The sequence below is a fragment of the Alternaria novae-zelandiae genome, assembly GCF_023758075.1.
Source record: "Alternaria novae-zelandiae strain BMP 2774 chromosome Unknown scaffold_34, whole genome shotgun sequence".
NCBI classification, from domain to species: domain Eukaryota; kingdom Fungi; phylum Ascomycota; class Dothideomycetes; order Pleosporales; family Pleosporaceae; genus Alternaria; species Alternaria novae-zelandiae.
The window spans coordinates 114261-131807 of record NW_026056994.1 but is presented as its reverse complement, the minus strand read 5'-3'; the positions used below and the strand labels follow the sequence as shown (position 1 = coordinate 131807).

General features: G+C 51.8%; 7 protein-coding genes across 7 annotated transcripts; 5 read left to right on the top strand and 2 right to left on the bottom strand.

Moving 5' to 3' along the window:
• Positions 1-116: 116 nt before the first annotated feature.
• J4E88_010490 (uncharacterized protein) lies at positions 117-1860 on the bottom strand (the record flags this gene model as incomplete). Its single annotated transcript, XM_049404081.1, has 3 exons — positions 117-364; positions 1071-1740; positions 1792-1860. The coding sequence occupies 3 exons, from the start codon at positions 1858-1860 to the stop codon at positions 117-119; spliced, it is 987 nt and encodes a 328-aa protein (XP_049250172.1).
• A 963-nt stretch (positions 1861-2823) lies between these two features.
• On the top strand, positions 2824-5202 carry J4E88_010489 (uncharacterized protein; the record flags this gene model as incomplete). The annotated part of the gene is made up of 2 exons (XM_049404080.1): positions 2824-2836; positions 2936-5202. The coding sequence occupies 2 exons, from the start codon at positions 2824-2826 to the stop codon at positions 5200-5202; spliced, it is 2280 nt and encodes a 759-aa protein (XP_049250171.1).
• A 1387-nt stretch (positions 5203-6589) lies between these two features.
• On the top strand, positions 6590-7489 carry J4E88_010488 (uncharacterized protein; the record flags this gene model as incomplete). Its single annotated transcript, XM_049404079.1, has 1 exon — positions 6590-7489. One exon carries the CDS (start codon positions 6590-6592, stop codon positions 7487-7489), a length of 900 nt encoding a protein of 299 aa, XP_049250170.1.
• A 3172-nt stretch (positions 7490-10661) lies between these two features.
• Positions 10662-11241, top strand: J4E88_010487 (uncharacterized protein; the record flags this gene model as incomplete). Its single annotated transcript, XM_049404078.1, has 2 exons — positions 10662-10667; positions 10789-11241. 2 exons carry the CDS (start codon positions 10662-10664, stop codon positions 11239-11241), a joined length of 459 nt encoding a protein of 152 aa, XP_049250169.1.
• A 514-nt stretch (positions 11242-11755) lies between these two features.
• On the top strand, positions 11756-12457 carry J4E88_010486 (uncharacterized protein; the record flags this gene model as incomplete). Its single annotated transcript, XM_049404077.1, has 1 exon — positions 11756-12457. One exon carries the CDS (start codon positions 11756-11758, stop codon positions 12455-12457), a length of 702 nt encoding a protein of 233 aa, XP_049250168.1.
• A 279-nt stretch (positions 12458-12736) lies between these two features.
• On the top strand, positions 12737-15712 carry J4E88_010485 (uncharacterized protein; the record flags this gene model as incomplete). The annotated part of the gene is made up of 3 exons (XM_049404076.1): positions 12737-12744; positions 12779-15257; positions 15308-15712. The coding sequence occupies 3 exons, from the start codon at positions 12737-12739 to the stop codon at positions 15710-15712; spliced, it is 2892 nt and encodes a 963-aa protein (XP_049250167.1).
• A 254-nt stretch (positions 15713-15966) lies between these two features.
• On the bottom strand, positions 15967-17007 carry J4E88_010484 (uncharacterized protein; the record flags this gene model as incomplete). Its single annotated transcript, XM_049404075.1, has 1 exon — positions 15967-17007. The coding sequence occupies one exon, from the start codon at positions 17005-17007 to the stop codon at positions 15967-15969; it is 1041 nt and encodes a 346-aa protein (XP_049250166.1).
• Positions 17008-17547: the final 540 nt, after the last annotated feature.

The following is a 17547-nucleotide window of genomic DNA, read 5'->3' as shown; positions in this document are numbered from 1 at the left end:
CAACTCCAGCTGCATGGAGCCAGTCGAGAGTCGCGTTTGTCGTTGTTGGATGAGGCGCAAATGTACTATGGACTCGCTCAGCCGTCCAGCGCTTTCCTTTATGATATGTAAGTATATCACATAAACGACGAGTTCAGGTTTACGTTACGGAAGTTGGGTGAGGTTCGATTATGCATATCTTGGAGTGAGAGTTCGCCGTGCTTCAAGTTCTGCTGCTTCAGCGCGATTCGCACCGGCAGTACTGCATCCCTTGATGCACGTGAGTCTCTATCCCAACCTATCGGGTCCGCCTCTCGCTTCTCGTGGACGACGTGAGAGCCAACTGGGAAAGCGGCAGCTATGGTGCTGAGCCAAAGGAGGAACACTACTAGGAAGCGCATCGTTTCCAAGATGTACTGGGTCTGTGTTAAGTTGTGTAATGTTCTGTAAATCTGTCTCAGTCTGTGTGACTTTGTATGAGTTGTGATGAGTTTGAAGAAGAAACGAAGGTGAAAGTGCAATTCATCTTATACTACTCCAGGTGATTTTTTTCATGCTGATTGTAATACTGTACCTTGGTTTACAAGATCGACTACCATAGTACTACGATGGCAAGTTGTGAATGCCTTGTTGGCGATTGGTCATTGCAATACCACGGTACCCCTAAGCGAAAAGCTGGATAGCCATATCTTACGGTGTGTATCCAAAAAAAGTTGATAGGGCTACATTGCCCTAATATGTCTCAAACCTTACGTTGTTGTAGTAATGTAGGCTCCAGAGCACCTGTTCATCCATGGTTATGGTCACGCTTATGGTCAGAGCCCACAACGAGACACCTCAAAAGTTTGAACGAAAAAGTTATTAGATAATAGAATGATTAGCACGACCACGATCTCTGGCCGGGGCAACGTACCCGCTGAAGCGATAATAGATTCATTACAATAACGCTATGTACGAGCTGACCACTGCTCTGTTGACGCCCAACAATGTATGCCAACATAATGTACCCATAGGCACGATGGTCTGACCCAAATCAGTATATACCGAAGTTTAGCAGCACCCTCCCCAGCCCTGTTGCTTTCCCTTTTTACTCGCGTCATTTAGGTTGACGCCTGCCCTATTCGCTCCGCCTCCCGGCCCCTTGACTCCACTCCTTCGATCGTTCAAGTCGTACTTGCCAGCTTCTATATTTTGGTATATCCGCTCTGCGACTTCCAAAAAGGCTTGTTCCACACCCTCTCCGCTCTTGGCACTCGTCTCGACGTACTGCATGACGCCATTCGCTTTACACCACTCCTCAGCCTCTTCTTTTGTGACTTGTCGCTTGTTCGCGGCGTCCGAATCAGTTACGGTAGACGACCCCGCAAGATCAGACTTGTTGCCCACGAGCACCACGACGATGCCTTCCTCGGCGATTTGCCGCAAGTCGTGCAACCATGACGTGGCGGAGAGGAACGTGTTCTTCCGCGATATATCGAATACTAGCAGCGCGCCCGATGCGCCCCGAAAGTAACTTCTCGTGATGCTCTTGTACGTCTCCTGGCCTGCTGTATCCCATAGCGAAAGCTTCATGTGCTTCTGCTCCTGCTTTTGTTTCGACGGCGACACGGGCGCTTGTGCTTGTGAGGATTTGGAGGGGTTGTTGATGCTCAGGGAATGCGACGCTGGTGGGCCGACAGGAACGATGCGCGATCCGAACTCTACGCCGATAGTTACGTCGTGGTGTGGTGAGAAGCGGCCTTCGCAGAGGCGGACTGTTAGCTGTGAGGCGTTAGCATGGAGGCCCTGGGTAACGGGGATGGTGTCGCATACACTTGATTTACCACATCCTGAATCGCCTAACGATACGATCTTCGCTATGTAGTCCCACGGCTGCGCCATGGTGCTTTGTGACGCCGTGTGGCTGGTGTAGACGTCGACCTCGGGTGCAGGCTTATGGGGCGGTTCACAGCAAATGCAGTAGACGTATTCGAATACAGTAATTATTTTGCAGAATGTATGTAGTGTAAAGTATTTCACAAGTTGAAGCTTTGGGTGTGTTTGACAGGAAGCCAGTTGGACGATAGTGAGTGAGTGAGATAGGTCAGGGTCCCGGCCATGCGGTCATAGCTCGGCAGCTGCTTGAGCCACAGTCGAAGGATGCGACCCATGGCAAACGTGAAAAGCATGTCGCAATTTACTTTGCGCAAGCTTCGGCTCCATGCCATCTTGCTTTTCTCTGTAGCTCTGATTGATTGCCACTACGAAACATGAGTCTGACAAGCAGGAGTCGGGTTGCCTTGACTCGGACAACCACTATAAGGACAAATTTGCAGGCAAACGAGCACGACTAGAAGAAGATAAAATTGTCTGCAGACCCGTAGAGACAAGTTTACCGAATGCTTTGCATGTGAGGTGGAGCAGTTCTGGGGGCTAGGGAATAGCGCGTGCCTTGCATGTTCACGAGGTACGTGAGCCCGACAATCGATAACCCGACGCGCTGGCTTGGCACGATGATGAGATGAGCAACCATCACTCCAGCGCACCCGGCCAGCCACTCAACTCACTCACCACCTAGGCGGGCTAGAGCTCCCTGCTGTCCTATTGCTACCGCCCTACCACCGCCATCTCTACCATCTCCAGCTGGCCACTGCGCACTCTGCCGGCCCCCAGCTGCATGTCTCTTAGGCTGCGTCATCCGCGGCTGCCTCTTGTACTCCGGTACCCTTGCGCTCGACCGCCTCACGACCGCTGACCTCGCACCTGAGCCACCTTCGCTTCGGGACTTTGCTCGCGATAGATATACCTGGCCGCCATCGCCGAGCTCATTAGGCATATACACATCTATCGCGCACTTTATCTATCATGTTCTCTGAATGTAAGTGGACCTGGTGCCTTATCGGGTACATGTGACAGATCCGCCGCCTGTGTCTTGAGCAGCTTATGGACTCGCGTGACTGACGTGCGTGCTCCCCAGATGCATCCAAGTTCCTCTCCCAGTCTCAGTCGCAGCTGTCACTGGGCCAGCCCGAGCCGACTTCAACCCGCAACGCCCCCGACAGGCAGCGCCCGTCCTCGCGCGCCTCCCAAGCCTACCTCCAGCGTCGCAACATGCCCAACCCATACAACTCGCAGGCCATGAGCCGCTTTGCCTTCGCTTCACGAACATCCAACGCGCCCGCGCCACTCTTCTACTCCGCCACCGATGACTTTCGCGAGGAGGACGACCATGCCGAGCACGACAGGGACCTAGCAGACCAATACGCGCTGCAACGCTCGCGGCGGCAGTTTGGCGCAAGCAATCTATCCGAGTCATCTGAGGTCGATGATGAACATGGCCAACGATCCGATCATACGATAGGTGCGGACAGGGACGAGAATGAAGCTCCCGGCTATGGTCTGGGGAGAGGGATTAAGAGCTCCTGGAAGGGCGACAAGCCAGCTCGCGGAAGATCGACCGTTATCAACAACCCAGAAGACGAGGAAAGAGAGTCAAGTGTGCCGCTCTCTGAGACTACAGACCGCAGCAGCAGGGGGAGAGGTCACCTCGTAGATGTGGAGCTTGATTCTACAGATCGGGGGAGTATAGAAGAGTTGGACCGAGACGAGCTCCTGGGTCACCAGGACGAACCACCGCCACCCTTCCAACAGTTTCGCAACATGCCGAGGCCGAAGCGCGGTCGCAGCCCACTACGAAACACCCTACCGATACCACAGGAAACAGACGAAGACACTCTGCTTGAACACCCACGTCCAATAAGTCCGGATCGCCAGACCGTTCCCGACGACGTACCAGAGAACCCCACATCGGCGCCACGACACAACTTCTTCTGGGCTGAGCTCTTCATAATCGTGCAGTGTGCCATCTTTGGCACATGGATCATCTCTTTTCTCCAAGAGTCGCCACCGGGCAAGAAGAACCCACTGGGCGACACGATATATACTGTCCTGCATTCGTCGTTCCACCTCATTGGTGTGTACACACTGGTTTCGGTCATCGTCGGAGTCCTATGGCTATCGCTACTTCGGTCCTTCGCTCGGCCCTTGGTGCAATTAATGTTACTGGCGGTACCAGTGATATCGTTTTCCTTCTTTGTATACCCTTTCGCATCAAGCTTCAAAGGGTCATGGCATGGCGATAGCGTACAAGACCGGCTGATGCGCTGGCTTTCGTTTGGGCCCTTGTGCTTCGCTGGGTTCTGGGTGTACACCATCTTCAAGGCACGACATTCTTTAGACAAAGCTACAGGCATGTTGGAGTTCTCAAGTGAGATCCTGAGAGCGCAATTCCCATTGCTACTCGTGGGTATTGCAACACTAGCTGCTGTGATACTCTGGGCGTGGATATGGATCCTCATGTTCACACGTCTATTCCTTGGCGGCCATTTTGCTAGCAACAAGTCCCGATGGATCATCGATGCTAGTACGTGGTGGCTTGGTGTTGTATTCTTCTTGGACTTTTTCTGGGGTTTGGCGGTCATTGCGGGTGTGCAACGCGCCACGACGGCAGCCACGGTATCTCAATGGTACTTCCACCGCAACAGCGTGCCTGCACCCGCGGCTAGAACGGTGGTCCAAGCCTCTCTCACTCACGCGACCTACACCATGGCCGGCACGATCTGTTTGTCGACACTGATCTCACTCCTGGTCCGCCTTCCCCTCATCGTACTTCCAAGGCGACTGGCGGGCATGATTGGCATGTGCGCATATTCAGTCGTGCCAACGCCCATCGCTGCGTTGACGAACCCGCTCACCCTGACCTACGCTTCCATCCACGGTGTGCCTCTCAATCAAGCAGCGCGCGGTCTGTCACAGATGAACTTCATCTCCGCTGCTTCGCCAACCACAACCCTCGGCCCATCCTCGTTCAAGGACCATGGCCGACCATCGATTCAGTCATACCGTCTGGCAAAGTTGCTTCTCCACGCCATCCGCTGGGTCATAACATTGTCTCTCGGTTTCGGTGGATGGGTCTCGACTGCACGCATGCTTCAAGTCGGCGGGTCTGTACCATACAAGGGCAGTCTATACGCATACGTCGTGGGTCTCATCAGCGCGGCAATCGGCTGGGGCGCTCTAGGCGCCATGGAAGGAGTCCTCGGGGGTATCCTGGACGCAGTGCTTGTGTGTTGGGGTAGTGAAGTAGGAAGCGACGGGCAAGGAGAGGCTCGGTACTGTGTTGACGCCGGACGGTTGTTCGGCAATGAGGTCACTGGGCAAGGTCGAGCAAGATACGAAGTCTAGAACATGTTTTCTTTTTGCATCATTGGCGTTTCAGCACCAGAAGAACCTGGATAACAGATACGGTTATGGCGCTTGGGTATACCTATCGTTCATCCTTTTCAAATCGCTTTTGCTATAGGCAATAGCGTTCGTATAGTTTTATCCAACTGAGATTTTTATGCAAGTCATTTGTCTACGATTATCGAGGGAGGACTTGTCCATGCGCTTACAGTAGTAAGTAGGCGTAGGCGTAGACATTGGTGTATGCTGATCACGTCACGGCTAGATGCGGCACGCTAGCCGGTGACGCTCAGTCCCGGCTGAAGCACAAAGCACTCCAGGGCTCCGACTTCCCTTCAACCATCATCTTTCTACTTTTTTCTACCCTCTCTACCAGAACATACGTGGTGTGGTTTTCTATTAGACTGGTTCACTTTGTCGAATACGATGAAGTATCAAAACTCTTGGCGCTCGGTGCTGCACCTGTGGCAAGATGTCAAAGGGACGTTGTAGCTACATCTGGGCATGTATCAACCGTTGACATAGTACACAGTAAGTTTCATGGCATTTGTTCGTTGAAAAAAAAGCGTATAGAGACAGAAATGAGTGGCCGTCGGAGGCGCGGCACACTGTCGCGATGCCAGGTGACTAGAGCGGCGAACAGTAGAGCTTCTTCGTACGGGTGGGTCTACTTTTGACACCTAATGGCGACATCAGAATTACAGTCAGAATTACAGTCACGCGACGGTCGCTACCTATCCGTATGTCGAGCCTGTGGCCTCTGCGCATGTTATGTGGAGCAGTCCCTCGGTCCCACCTTGTTGACAAAGAACTCACGTCTGTGCCGGGCACTGCGTAACCCTCCATGAACCCGAGCTGACGGACGACTTTCGTCGAAGGAGCCTTATGTGGAGACGTGCAGCGGCGTATCGGAATGCTAGCCCACCTCGCTCACATCGATGAGTGTTACTCCGCTAGTAGAAATGTGTTCGATGAGTCTCTCGAGCGCACTTTCCCGCTGGTTAGATCTCTCGGCGTCCTAATCGCGAGATGGTGACCGATGTAGAACCCGCAAAGACTCGCTTATCGCGGCAGTAAGTCATCGCGGACCTCGCACAGCTCATGCTGCGGATGCTGGAGGTGGTACACTCTCCGTATGACTATGAAGACCAGTGTCATCACTGAGCATATCCGCTTCGCTCTGTCATGCGATGACTGTATTGGCATGTAGCTGATATGAAGAGTCATGTTCTGGGAAGGTATAAAGGTCTCCAGGGCGGGCAGCTTTGGACTCTATAACTCCTTCACACAGCTACTCAAGCAAACGACCAAAGTCTTTTGCACATCATCCTATTTACCAATTTCGAGTCTCGAGATCAAACATTCAACCGAAACACAACTTCTCATCATGTCCAGTCAGGAAGGCAATCAAGCTGATGCCACGAATTGGATCATCATCACGGAAAACGAGACGAAGATGCAGAGGTTCTACGGTCCTTTCAGCAGCGACAAGGAACTTTGGGACAAGGAGGCAAAAGTTTTCGCCGATCAGATGCTAGAAGGCCGTACCGAACCTACGGACCCCAACGTACGAGCCGAATGGAAAGTCCTGATGGTCACCGCTGTCACAGCTGCGTTTTCAAATCCTAGCTGGTCGCGGGGTTTTCCGATATGGACTGACATTACCTCCTACGAAGGTAGTAATTTCGACCTTGAAACGCAGACCATCTCTCTCAACCAAGGGTTCCAGAAGGATGCCGCGATAGCCATGAAGAAGCTCGCAGCAAGCGAGAATATGGACGAATACCGACCTCCAAAAGAACCAAAGGCTACATACGGAGATGGATTGAGGGTATTTTACGTCAGCGTCAGAAAAGCCGAAATGCGATGGTTTGAAAATCTAATTAAACGAGACATTGCGAAGGATCCAGCCAAATTCTCATCTCCATATATAATGGGCGCGAAGGCGGCCGCCAGAGAAAAATATTATTTGAACGACTCGAATTGGCGCTTTGATAAGTATTTCGAACAACGCTCAATTCCCTCCGAAATAAAGGGCGGCGTCCAAGTCTTCGTAGACAAAGACAAGGCTATAGAGTACGCGGAGGCGAAGGCGGGAGAGGCAAGATTTACGTCTGAGAAAGAACCCAAAAACCTGGGCGCGGATCAAGTCGTATATGAGGTACCATCTGAAGACGAGACTGTGGGGCCCTTACAAGGCCTGCCCAAGCATTTCATGCTTTACGCAGTCACCACTGCTCGTATTAACAAAACTCAAAGAGTTGAGAATTGGTGCGCGCTCTTCTAGAGCACTTGGGCGTACTAGTCTACCACACTGCTTTCGGTAGCTCTTCACATGGGGTCATACACACTACTGTTTCGGGGCTGTCTTTCCTTTACGGAGTTTTGTATGATAGTTACATCGAGATCCATAGACAGTTATCCTAATACAAATCCTGTCGCTGAGAAAACACTTGATGTAGTGCGTATCAATGGTACATCTACTCCGCTACTTAGTCGAAGACACGTGGCTAGGTCACCGCACTTCGTATACTGATACTCAACTACTAAAAGCTTTTATCCGTAGTGAGCTCTTGTTAGAGCAAAAGATCTGAAAGAGGATGTTCAGCGGAGTGGTGGACGATACGGTATCGTTATATTTAAGGAACAGTAGAGATGTTCCCTGGTACGGATGCAGCAAACACAACAAGCTTCTCTAGATACATATTAGATTGAACCAGATCCGCGTGGCTGTATTTGCCAGGGAACGCTGCGCAATCAGCGCTTACTAATCGTGATTAACAGGAGAGCGAACAATGCTGCTATCGGTATTTGGGAGGGTGTGATAAGCCTAGAAGATGGTCGTGGATGGGGTAGAGCGGAAGGAAGTCCATGTTGACCTCAGGAGGTACCTACCTAGGTAGGTATGAAAGGACGAGTGGCACAACCGCTGTCGCATTGCCGCCTACGTAGTGTCATGTATCAATGAACGAAGAACATCCAAGAGCTCGATCTTTCCGCGTAGAACACAATATCTCAGGAGTAGCCGTTTGTGCACGCGACAATTAACATGAGGCTCGCCATCCTACTTGCAAATGACGTAGTATGGCTTAATTCGGCTAGCGCGAATACTCGAAGCTTCCGATTTAACCCTGAGCGAGGGACCACAGCAACACCAAGACCACGAAGCTCTCAGCACCTGTCTACGAATTCCCTGTTTTCACTCGGTCGCGAGAGCTTGGCTTGTTTTGGTCGCGCGAGATCGCGGCAACTAGCTTGTCTCTACCCTGACGTTTCCGACGTCCCAACTACACCATGAGCGAACCAAGTTTACGAACATCACGATGCGCACTCAGGACGTCACTTCCGTCGGCGCCAGCTATACCGACAGCTATACCGACAGCATGAGCAGGACTGAGTGACACCGAGTCCACACCGCACTGCACATATTCGGTAGTGAACAGTGTGTTTCATCAGGACGTTCTGTGTGCCGCTGCCATCCAGCCATGAGAAAGCTCTACTGACAAGGCTGGAGTCAACATTCAGATCTGTTTATTCGGTCACTCCGAGGTGTGGTTCATGGCCCTGACCACTGCGTGCGTACTACCGGAAAGCGGATGCCTCGGAGGTACACAACACGGTCCCGTCATGAGGACAAAGAATACATGTCTGTGTCTGACAGCAATGTGACACATCTGCTAGGTCCAATGGACACGATGAGTAATGAGCGAACCCCAGGTGGAGATTGTGCGATGTACGTTGGAGTTTCCGTGAACCGGGCTTACATCGTGGACTCATCTTCAGCCGATCAAGTGGATCTACATGGACTACGCAGCCTCCTCAGTCCTGAAAGATAGCGTTCGCGAGCAATTTGCAGGGAGATGACCGATGCAAAAGCTACATGGTGCTCTGCGCTTCGTGCAACGTACCTACAGATGACCAATCTGCATATGTTTTAGTTCGCAAAGGTCGCGTAGGTTTCTCTATATGCATCGTAAGTGGGAACTAGCATTTGTGACTACTCAAATGTAGCGTAGGTGATGGCTAGGAAGAACCGGTATCACCACGGGGTTTGAAGGACAAACTGGTGCTCGTGATGACCCTCATGTTGGATCAAGGATCGAAACTTCCATCACGTTGTCGGAGTTCTACATAATTACGCTGGGAGTAAGATATCCTTTTGTCGATTCTATCCTTTTGTCGATTCTATCCTTTTGTCGATTCTATCCTATTTGAGATGTTATCGAACCATTTTCGCGCTGTGATGTGTGCCGAGGTACCGTGAGCTTCATTATCACCATTAGTGTGTCGTAAACTCGTAAAGCTTGTGACAGCTTTGGACTAAAAGTGTATTACTTCGACTTCCAGCTCATCCTTACAGTCCATGTATGACTAACAGGCTGCTGTTAATCATTGTACATGACTCAAAGGTGCTGTGGTATAAAATCAGGACTCCGTCTTTCTAGGTTCGTACGCATACCGAGATCCCCTACATACTACGTACCTTACTTACGCCTATCATACCCAGGTACTACCACGTTACAAAGCCTCGTCCAAGCAACTTGCCATGTCCGGTTCCCAAGAGAACGAGGTATTCCACGTCCACTATTATTGGCATAACAACAGTAGCATTGTCTACAGCAAATCAGAAGAATCGCTGAAATTGATGCGGGCGGATCTGTCGAATTACTGTAAAGATCACAGAGGCGATCGATTCAATGAAAAGAGACTCGCCGATGAATTAGCTAAGGGGCTCGGCGATGGCACACGAGAACACCTTGCCAAAGACGACCAAGACATAGAGTTCTTTAGCATAAGACACGAGAAGCAACCCAACAAGCCGGTCGCAGACGCGCTTCAATCACCCTCTCCGCCCAAACTATGTATCTACCATACGCAGAAGCTTCGTCAAGCTTACATGTCGAAAGCTGCGGCAGAGAAGGTCGTGATCAAAGATCTTGCGCATGACTATTCCAAGATCATTTTAGCATGGCAGAATGGGCATAAAAGCTTGGAACAGGGAGATGATTTCAGAAGCTTTGTCAACGAGTCTGATGCCATTGAACATGCGAAGAACGAGCTTCGCAAAGGACAAGGAGATGGAAGAGAGTTTAAAGAGCTGCGCCCGACGGCATGGTATGTTTGGGCGGGTGTCGTTCTTTTGGATAGTGAGATCACGCCTGGAGAGCCATCTGGGTCTTGTAAAGTAGTGGGGCAGGTCGGCGTGATCCTGAAATCCGGTTCGTCATCTGGGGCTGGAGTGCAGGATCCAAACCATTAGTGTGTTGAGACATCGTAGTGGGTTGCGCTTGCCTGGATCGACATCGTATTTGATGGTCAGCATATCTTCTAAGTACCTAGGTAATTCAGCATTGTATGGTGCTTGCGGAGCTTGCAACGACTACCCTGAACTCTTTCTTAGTCGCATATTGGAAAACAACACAGCGGCCTAGGAAGATCTGTGCGCTGCGAAAGGTATCATGGAGGTCCGTGTGTGTGTTGGTTCGTGACTGTCGAGGTTGAGTCATCTCTTCAACCACTTCATGTATAAATACCCTACGGAATTCGTTTCCCAAATTCTAAACTTGTATTTATCACACATATAAGCCCGAAATCAGCAAACTTCACACCACCAAAGAGCTGGCACAATCTTCGTCTCAGATGGCCTCCAACAAAGACTTCAACCCCAACAGGGACCTCGTTTACTTACAAGTAACCTACTCCAAGAAGAAAGATCTAATCGGGCCCTACTTGATCACCGACCACGGTCTTGACGCAGCACGGAAGCGTCTTCTCAACCTTTGCAAACTAAACATCGAAGGAATGAACGATATCCTACTTGCAAAGATCGGAGATGAGATAAACCAGTCGGGCTTCAACTTCCAAGCTCTCAAAAAGCGCCGGAGTATAGCGGGCGATCAAAACCGCGAGGTTCTTGGTGTCAGCAGCTTGTTGTCGTCCAGCTCTGAAGTTGTGGAAAAGATCCGCGAATGTGAAGAAAAGGAGAGTAACCGGTTCTATATACCGTTTACTCGTGCAGCATGCGCAAAGAACATTTGAAGAGCTGGCAAGAATGCTTCGTACCATGCAAAGAGGCTGAAGACATGCTCATTTGGCCTTGCAAGCAGGGATCGAATGGTGTTGAAACTCGGTTGAGTAGCATTGGTGCCCAGGTCGGGCCATTGTTGACAGCATGCGACGAGATGAGGGAGCTAAGCCAAGCCGTGCCAGACACGAAGAAATGGCTCAACGATTATACGAGTACGCAACAAGTCATGATGATCTGGAGGGTCGTCGCGAACGATGCGGAGGGATAGTTGGAGATGTCCATGTCAAAGACGAATGATAATATCTTTGAGTCAGCGAAGCTGTGTCATACTGAAGTGACTGTGAGGATGATTCTAGCCATGACTACAAAGACTGTAACTCATGCCTAGTGACTCACGTCTTTGGTATATAAAGCGAGGTCCCTCTGCTACTCCTGCTTCTATAACAACCTCGAACATCGGTGTCAGCTTTCAACCCCAAAAACGCCATTTCCATCCAACGAGCATCCACGATTTCCACGTCCATGATGACCGATCATTCCGAAGATGTGTACTACTGCCTAGTTTACTGCCCTCGCAGGGACGTGGACGATGGCGAAGAGTTCGGCGGAATATTCGGAAACTCCCCTGAGCAGCGGGAGTCTTTAGAAAAGACCGTACGCGACTTCTGCGAAGAAAAGTCTCGTTCACTCAAGTTAAAGACGGACAACTCCATCCTCGACCAACCCTTCGTAAAGCGAGAGGACCGAAATGAGTTAGAGGATCTGTCGCTAGTGGACGAGGACGACGAAGTGGTCTTGGTAATTACCAAGGCAGCGGATGTCGACCAGCATGTGACGAACGCACTAAATCAATCGATCCCACGAAGTCTCTACCTGTGTAGGATTATATCGTTCCCTCCAGACTATGTCGAAGACCCATTTCCAAAGGAAGTCGAGGACATGTGGGACGACGTGATACCATACATAACACCTGGTCATGATGAGTTCCTCTTCGGGAGACTTTTGGCAACATGTGTCTCAATGACGGATGCCGAAGCGCATGCGCTTGCTGAGTGCCAGAAACGAACGGATCCGAAAAATGGGAAGGATTCGTGGATATTGAACATGGATGATCGGTTTTGGCTCAGTGCTACAACTGAAGAAGGGCGATTAAGGCATATTATCGTTGTTGGAAAGTGGAGACGTCGACGCGCTACTGGCAAATGGGTACACGGGAAGATGAGATGATCCGGATAGTAACACAGCGTTCGAGACCTCGAGAAAGAACCGAGAAGGGAGCCGGGTGGGCCTTTAAAGGTACATCTACTTTCCCGAGTTGTCTTATGATAGCTGGTGATTGTAATGGGCGTGAAAACTGATGATTATGGGCCACTAATTCTTTTGACTGTTGCTCTTCAACGAAACGAGTCTGTCGTTTCGAGGATGTCATAGATAGGTCTAAGCAGCCAGTTATACGAATAGGAAATTATTGGTGATGTGTTCCAGAGAAGTCAGCGTGCCTGCGTCATGGGTCGGTTGGTGACTAGCGCGAGTCGACGCGTAGTGAAGCGGGACCCGATCAACACGGCTACTGCAGCCCAAACACGACTCGGCGCAGCGAACAAGCAACACCAAAGCACCCCGGGCTCCATGGAGTGCCCTGCCCGCCAACATGTCCTCCCGCAACGTGCCCACGATGAAGTCGCTGTCCGGCGCTGATCGCCGCTCCGTCAATGCCAACTACACGTCGACTGCGCGACCCCGCGTCGCTTCTGGAGAGGAACTCGACCGTCGTAGCTCGACCACCTCAGCGTCACATGCCAGGAAACAGTCAGCACCCATGCGCGCAACAGGCGCCGCTTCGGGCGAGCGTCGCACAGAGAAGAAGGAGGTGCGCGAGCGGGAGACGGAGATCAGGCGGACAAAGAGCCCGTTGAAGCATGCCAGTGAAAGTAGGGCGAATGCGCGAAGCCGCTCAGAGAAACTCCCGCGCGACGTCGACCGACCCTCACGCAGCGCCGCCTCGCAAAAGTCTATCCCCGAAGAGCCCCAGATGCCGTGGGAACCGCAGGCTTCTTTGATACCGCACACGACCGCCCCGCTGGCGACGCGCATCTCGATACCTCCCCTCGCATCCACCGCGCCTATATCGCTGCAACCTACACCGCTTGCAAAACTATCGCTAGAAGCACAAGAGAAGGCGATACTGGAGGACCTCTTGTTTGTGTTCATGGGCTTTGAGGGGCAGTACATTCGATTCGGCGATGGCTACAATCCCCACGAAGAGAAGGAACGTCTGGTCGGGCCACAGTTCCGCCTAATGCCCGGCCTGGACCCTAGTTTGAGAGATCTGACCAAGTCGATGCTGAAGACTGCCACACATTACATTGCTGTCGAGACATGCGTCGAGGTGCTCAGTCGGGAGGAGTACGGTGCCGTGAACCATGCGTTATGCGCGGCGGTACGACGGTTGCTCAAGGACTACCTCATACTCGTTGCGCAACTTGAGCACCAGCTGCTGACGAACGAGTCCTTCACTCTGCACGTCTTGAGTCTGCACACCAAACAGACTAGCCACATGCTCTTCCAGCTCTACACCACCGGGATCGAGCTGCTGAAGGCGAACGGCATTCTGGAGGACGAGAAGGACGAAGACTCGGCGGATGACGACAGCAATGACTTTGAAAACATCTTGGAGTCATTGCGCGAAGGCGGTAACGCGGCCAAGAAGCTCTGCAAAGGTGGAAGCGTGCTCGGACTCATCACCAAGCGGCTATCGTCCATGTCGGGAGATCCAGCGGCTCGCGCACTACTGACCACACTACTACGAGAGGCTAGCAGACCGTATATGGCTATGTTGAACGAGTGGCTACATCACGGCGGCATCAAGGACCCGCATTCCGAGTTCCTGATCAAAGAGCAGAGAAGCATCAAGCGAGAAAGATTAGACCAGGATTATACGGACGAGTATTGGGAGAAGAGATATACGATACGCGATGCTCTTGTGCCTCCACAGCTGGAAGCCGTCAAAGACAAAGTGCTCCTGGCAGGAAAGTACCTCAACGTGGTAAGGGAGTGCGGAGGCGTCGACGTTAGTAAAGTCGTGCAAGACGCGCCCACCAGCTTCGACGATCCACGCTTCTTAGATAACGTCAACTCCTCATACGCCTACGCAAACTCCTCGCTCCTCAACCTCCTCCTCACTACACACCAACTGCCTGCACGGTTACGTTCACTAAAGCACTACTTCTTCCTCGATCGCTCCGACTTCTTCACTTACTTCCTCGAGATGAGCGAGCTTGAGCTCAAGAAACCAGCAAAGCATGTTAACGTCGGCAAACTGCAGTCGCTATTGGATCTCGCCACTCGGCATGCTGGATCAGTCGCTGTGGAGGACCCATATAAGGAGGACATCAAGGTTCAGATTAACGATACTGGACTCACGAACTGGCTCATGAAGATTGTCAACGTCCAGGGTCTTGACCAGGATGCTGCCACCGCTACGTTATCCAACTACACACCTGCGAACTCAGCCCCGATCACCGACGACACGAACATCACTGGATACCAAGCGCTAGTCTTTGACTACGCCATGCCCTTCCCGCTTTCGTTGGTCGTTAGCAGAGTTACTCTCACTCGTTACCAACTACTTTTCCGATATCTACTGAGCTTGAAGCACCTCGAAACGGATCTAGCCAAGTGCTGGGGTGAGCAGGGCAAGAACGCAGCCTGGAAGCACCGATCCAAGAACCCGCGGATCGAACAGTGGAAACGCCGTGCATGGACACTGCGAGCGCGTATGCTGGTCTTCGTCCAGCAACTAACTTACTACTGCACATCAGAGGTTATTGAGCCCAACTGGGCATCTTTGATGTCGCGGATAAGCGAGGAGAAGAAGCAAGACGCAAGGGCCAAGGGCAAGGCAACGGAGGATGAGAGCGGTGGGCCACAGGTGAAGCGAACCGTAGACGAGCTAATGCAGGACCATGTTGACTTCCTCGCAACTTGCTTGAAGGAATGCATGCTTACTAACAGTAAGCTGCTTCGAGTAAGTCGAGCCGCACTTTCATGGCCTGTGTGGCTGCTAATTACCCTCAGATCAACAACAAGATCATGTCAACATGCAGCATGTTCGCATCCTTCACATACTCACTCTCCCGCTACCTCGTCACCGGCGACCCCGACCTAGTCGCCCAGGTCAACGCATCCTTCGCTCCTCCTCCCGCCAAGAACTCCAAAAACCCCGCTGCTACACTAGTCGCTTCTACCCATCGACCTACAACACAATTTGTATACGACCCTCAGCGCGTCGACAAGATGTTCGACATGCTAGCCAAGTACGAGGAGAACTTCACCCGGCATCTTAAGATCCTGCTGGATACGCTAAACTACCTCGCTGCCACCGAGACGGTAGTCTTCTTGAGTCTTTGTGCACGGTTGACGAGTGCCGGAGAGGGTCTGAGTGGCTTCCAGGTACCCATGGGCATGGAGGGTATTGCTTAGTAGGCTTCGGCCTTGTGGGCATCAGGCGTTGTTTCATGCATTGCATTATTCTGGGTTATTGGTATGGGTTAGGGATTCAGTCTGCAAGGCGCCAAGCGAGCGATACCATAGTTGTTTGGAATGAGACGCAACGAATTACGGCCACAAACTTTCCAGTGTTGAACAGTGCGGCATCACATGGCATGTTTGGTGTAGGAACGAGGCATTTGCTCATATTCGACGTAGTTGTCAGTGTCTAGACTACACGAACGCTTCTAGTACGTCTTGAATGGACACCCCTTATCAGCGCTCGAACTCTTAGTCTTCTCCTTGACCAACTTCGTAGTGAAATCCATCAACTGCTCGCCGAGCTTCTCATTGTTCGCCAAGTCACTACCCGGCTCCCGTATCGCAGGCGGGCAGATGTACTCGCCAGTACCTTCTGTCTTGGTCGCCGCGTACATGGTACTTACGCAACCCTCAAACTGCGTCTTCTTGAACGGCGCCATACCAACGCTCATAGCGTAGCCGCCTAACGGGTAGGGCTCGTGGATCATGTCGACAGACTGCCGTGTCTCGACGAAACCGGGGTGTGTAGCGTTGGACAAGATGTTGGGGTGCGAGGTAGAGAGGTGACGAGCGAGGTAGCGTGCGTACAGGATGGAAGCGAGCTTTGTGCGGCCGTATTGTCCCATAGCGCCGAGGTCTTGGTTGAGTTCGTCAAGAGACTCAAACTTGACGTCCTTGGGTGCGCTCTCGTGTGCGTTAGATCCGAGCTGTACAAGACGGACCTTGTTGCCCTTGTCGGCTGTAGATTTGATCAAAGGCAGTAGGTGAGAAGTCAGGACTACGTGGCCCATGTGGTTGATAGCCATGTGTAGATCGACACCGTTCTTGGCAAGCTGATATGTCATGATACCTCTCGCGGCGTTATTGATCAGGATATCAATGCGGTCTGTCTTCTTGGCAATCTCAAAAGCGACTTTGCCAGTTGCTTCCCAGTCCGAGAGATCGCACTTCATCCATTCGACTCTGCTGGCCTTGTCCTCGCCCATCTCTTCCTTGATGGCTTTGAGTGCATCGTCGATAATGTCTTCGCTCATGGAGATGATGAAGAGCTTCTTGATGTTGTGTGATAGGAGGGTGTGTGTGCATCCGTAACCGATTCCTTCCGAACCACCAGTTACAACGGCGACCTTACCGCTCAGATCTGGCACTTCCTCGAGCGAGAACTGTTGGTCTGCGGGTGCGAGATCATGGGCGCCGGAGACGACCTTGCCGAGATTCTCGGCAATGGCATTCTTTACTGACTGCATAGTGGAGGAGGTTTCAACTGGGCCTTTGAGACGGTCGTTATTGTTTGGCGGAGTTGACGAATAAGCTCTGGATGTAGTAGAAGTGATCCTAGCAGCGGACACGCGTGGTAAGGATGATGTAGTTACAAAAGATGACTTGCAGCAACGCAGGGAGACGGCACCTCTAAATAACTTAGTAGACTGCATGGTTACAGCATGTGTCACAGGACAGCAGCAACCATCGTATTAGCACAAGATCTGAGGTCATGGTATACCGTGACGAGCCGCCTTCCGCGGAGCGAAAGCAGCCAATGCCATTTTGTCTTGATGTCAGCACTTTTTCCTTTTGGCGCGTTCCTGGATACTGTGGAGCGCGCATCGGGAGCGGATCGTTGATGATCTCGCCATGACGCGTTGATGGACGCCTGCATGGCCTGCGTGTTGGCGAGGCTGGAGGTCTGGAACTATGACGTGTTGGGCATAGTGGGGCGGTTGTTATCGATAACGGCGCGACTTCCGAGGTCAGCTTCACGCGACGTTGGTGGTCCCCTAATCGAGTAG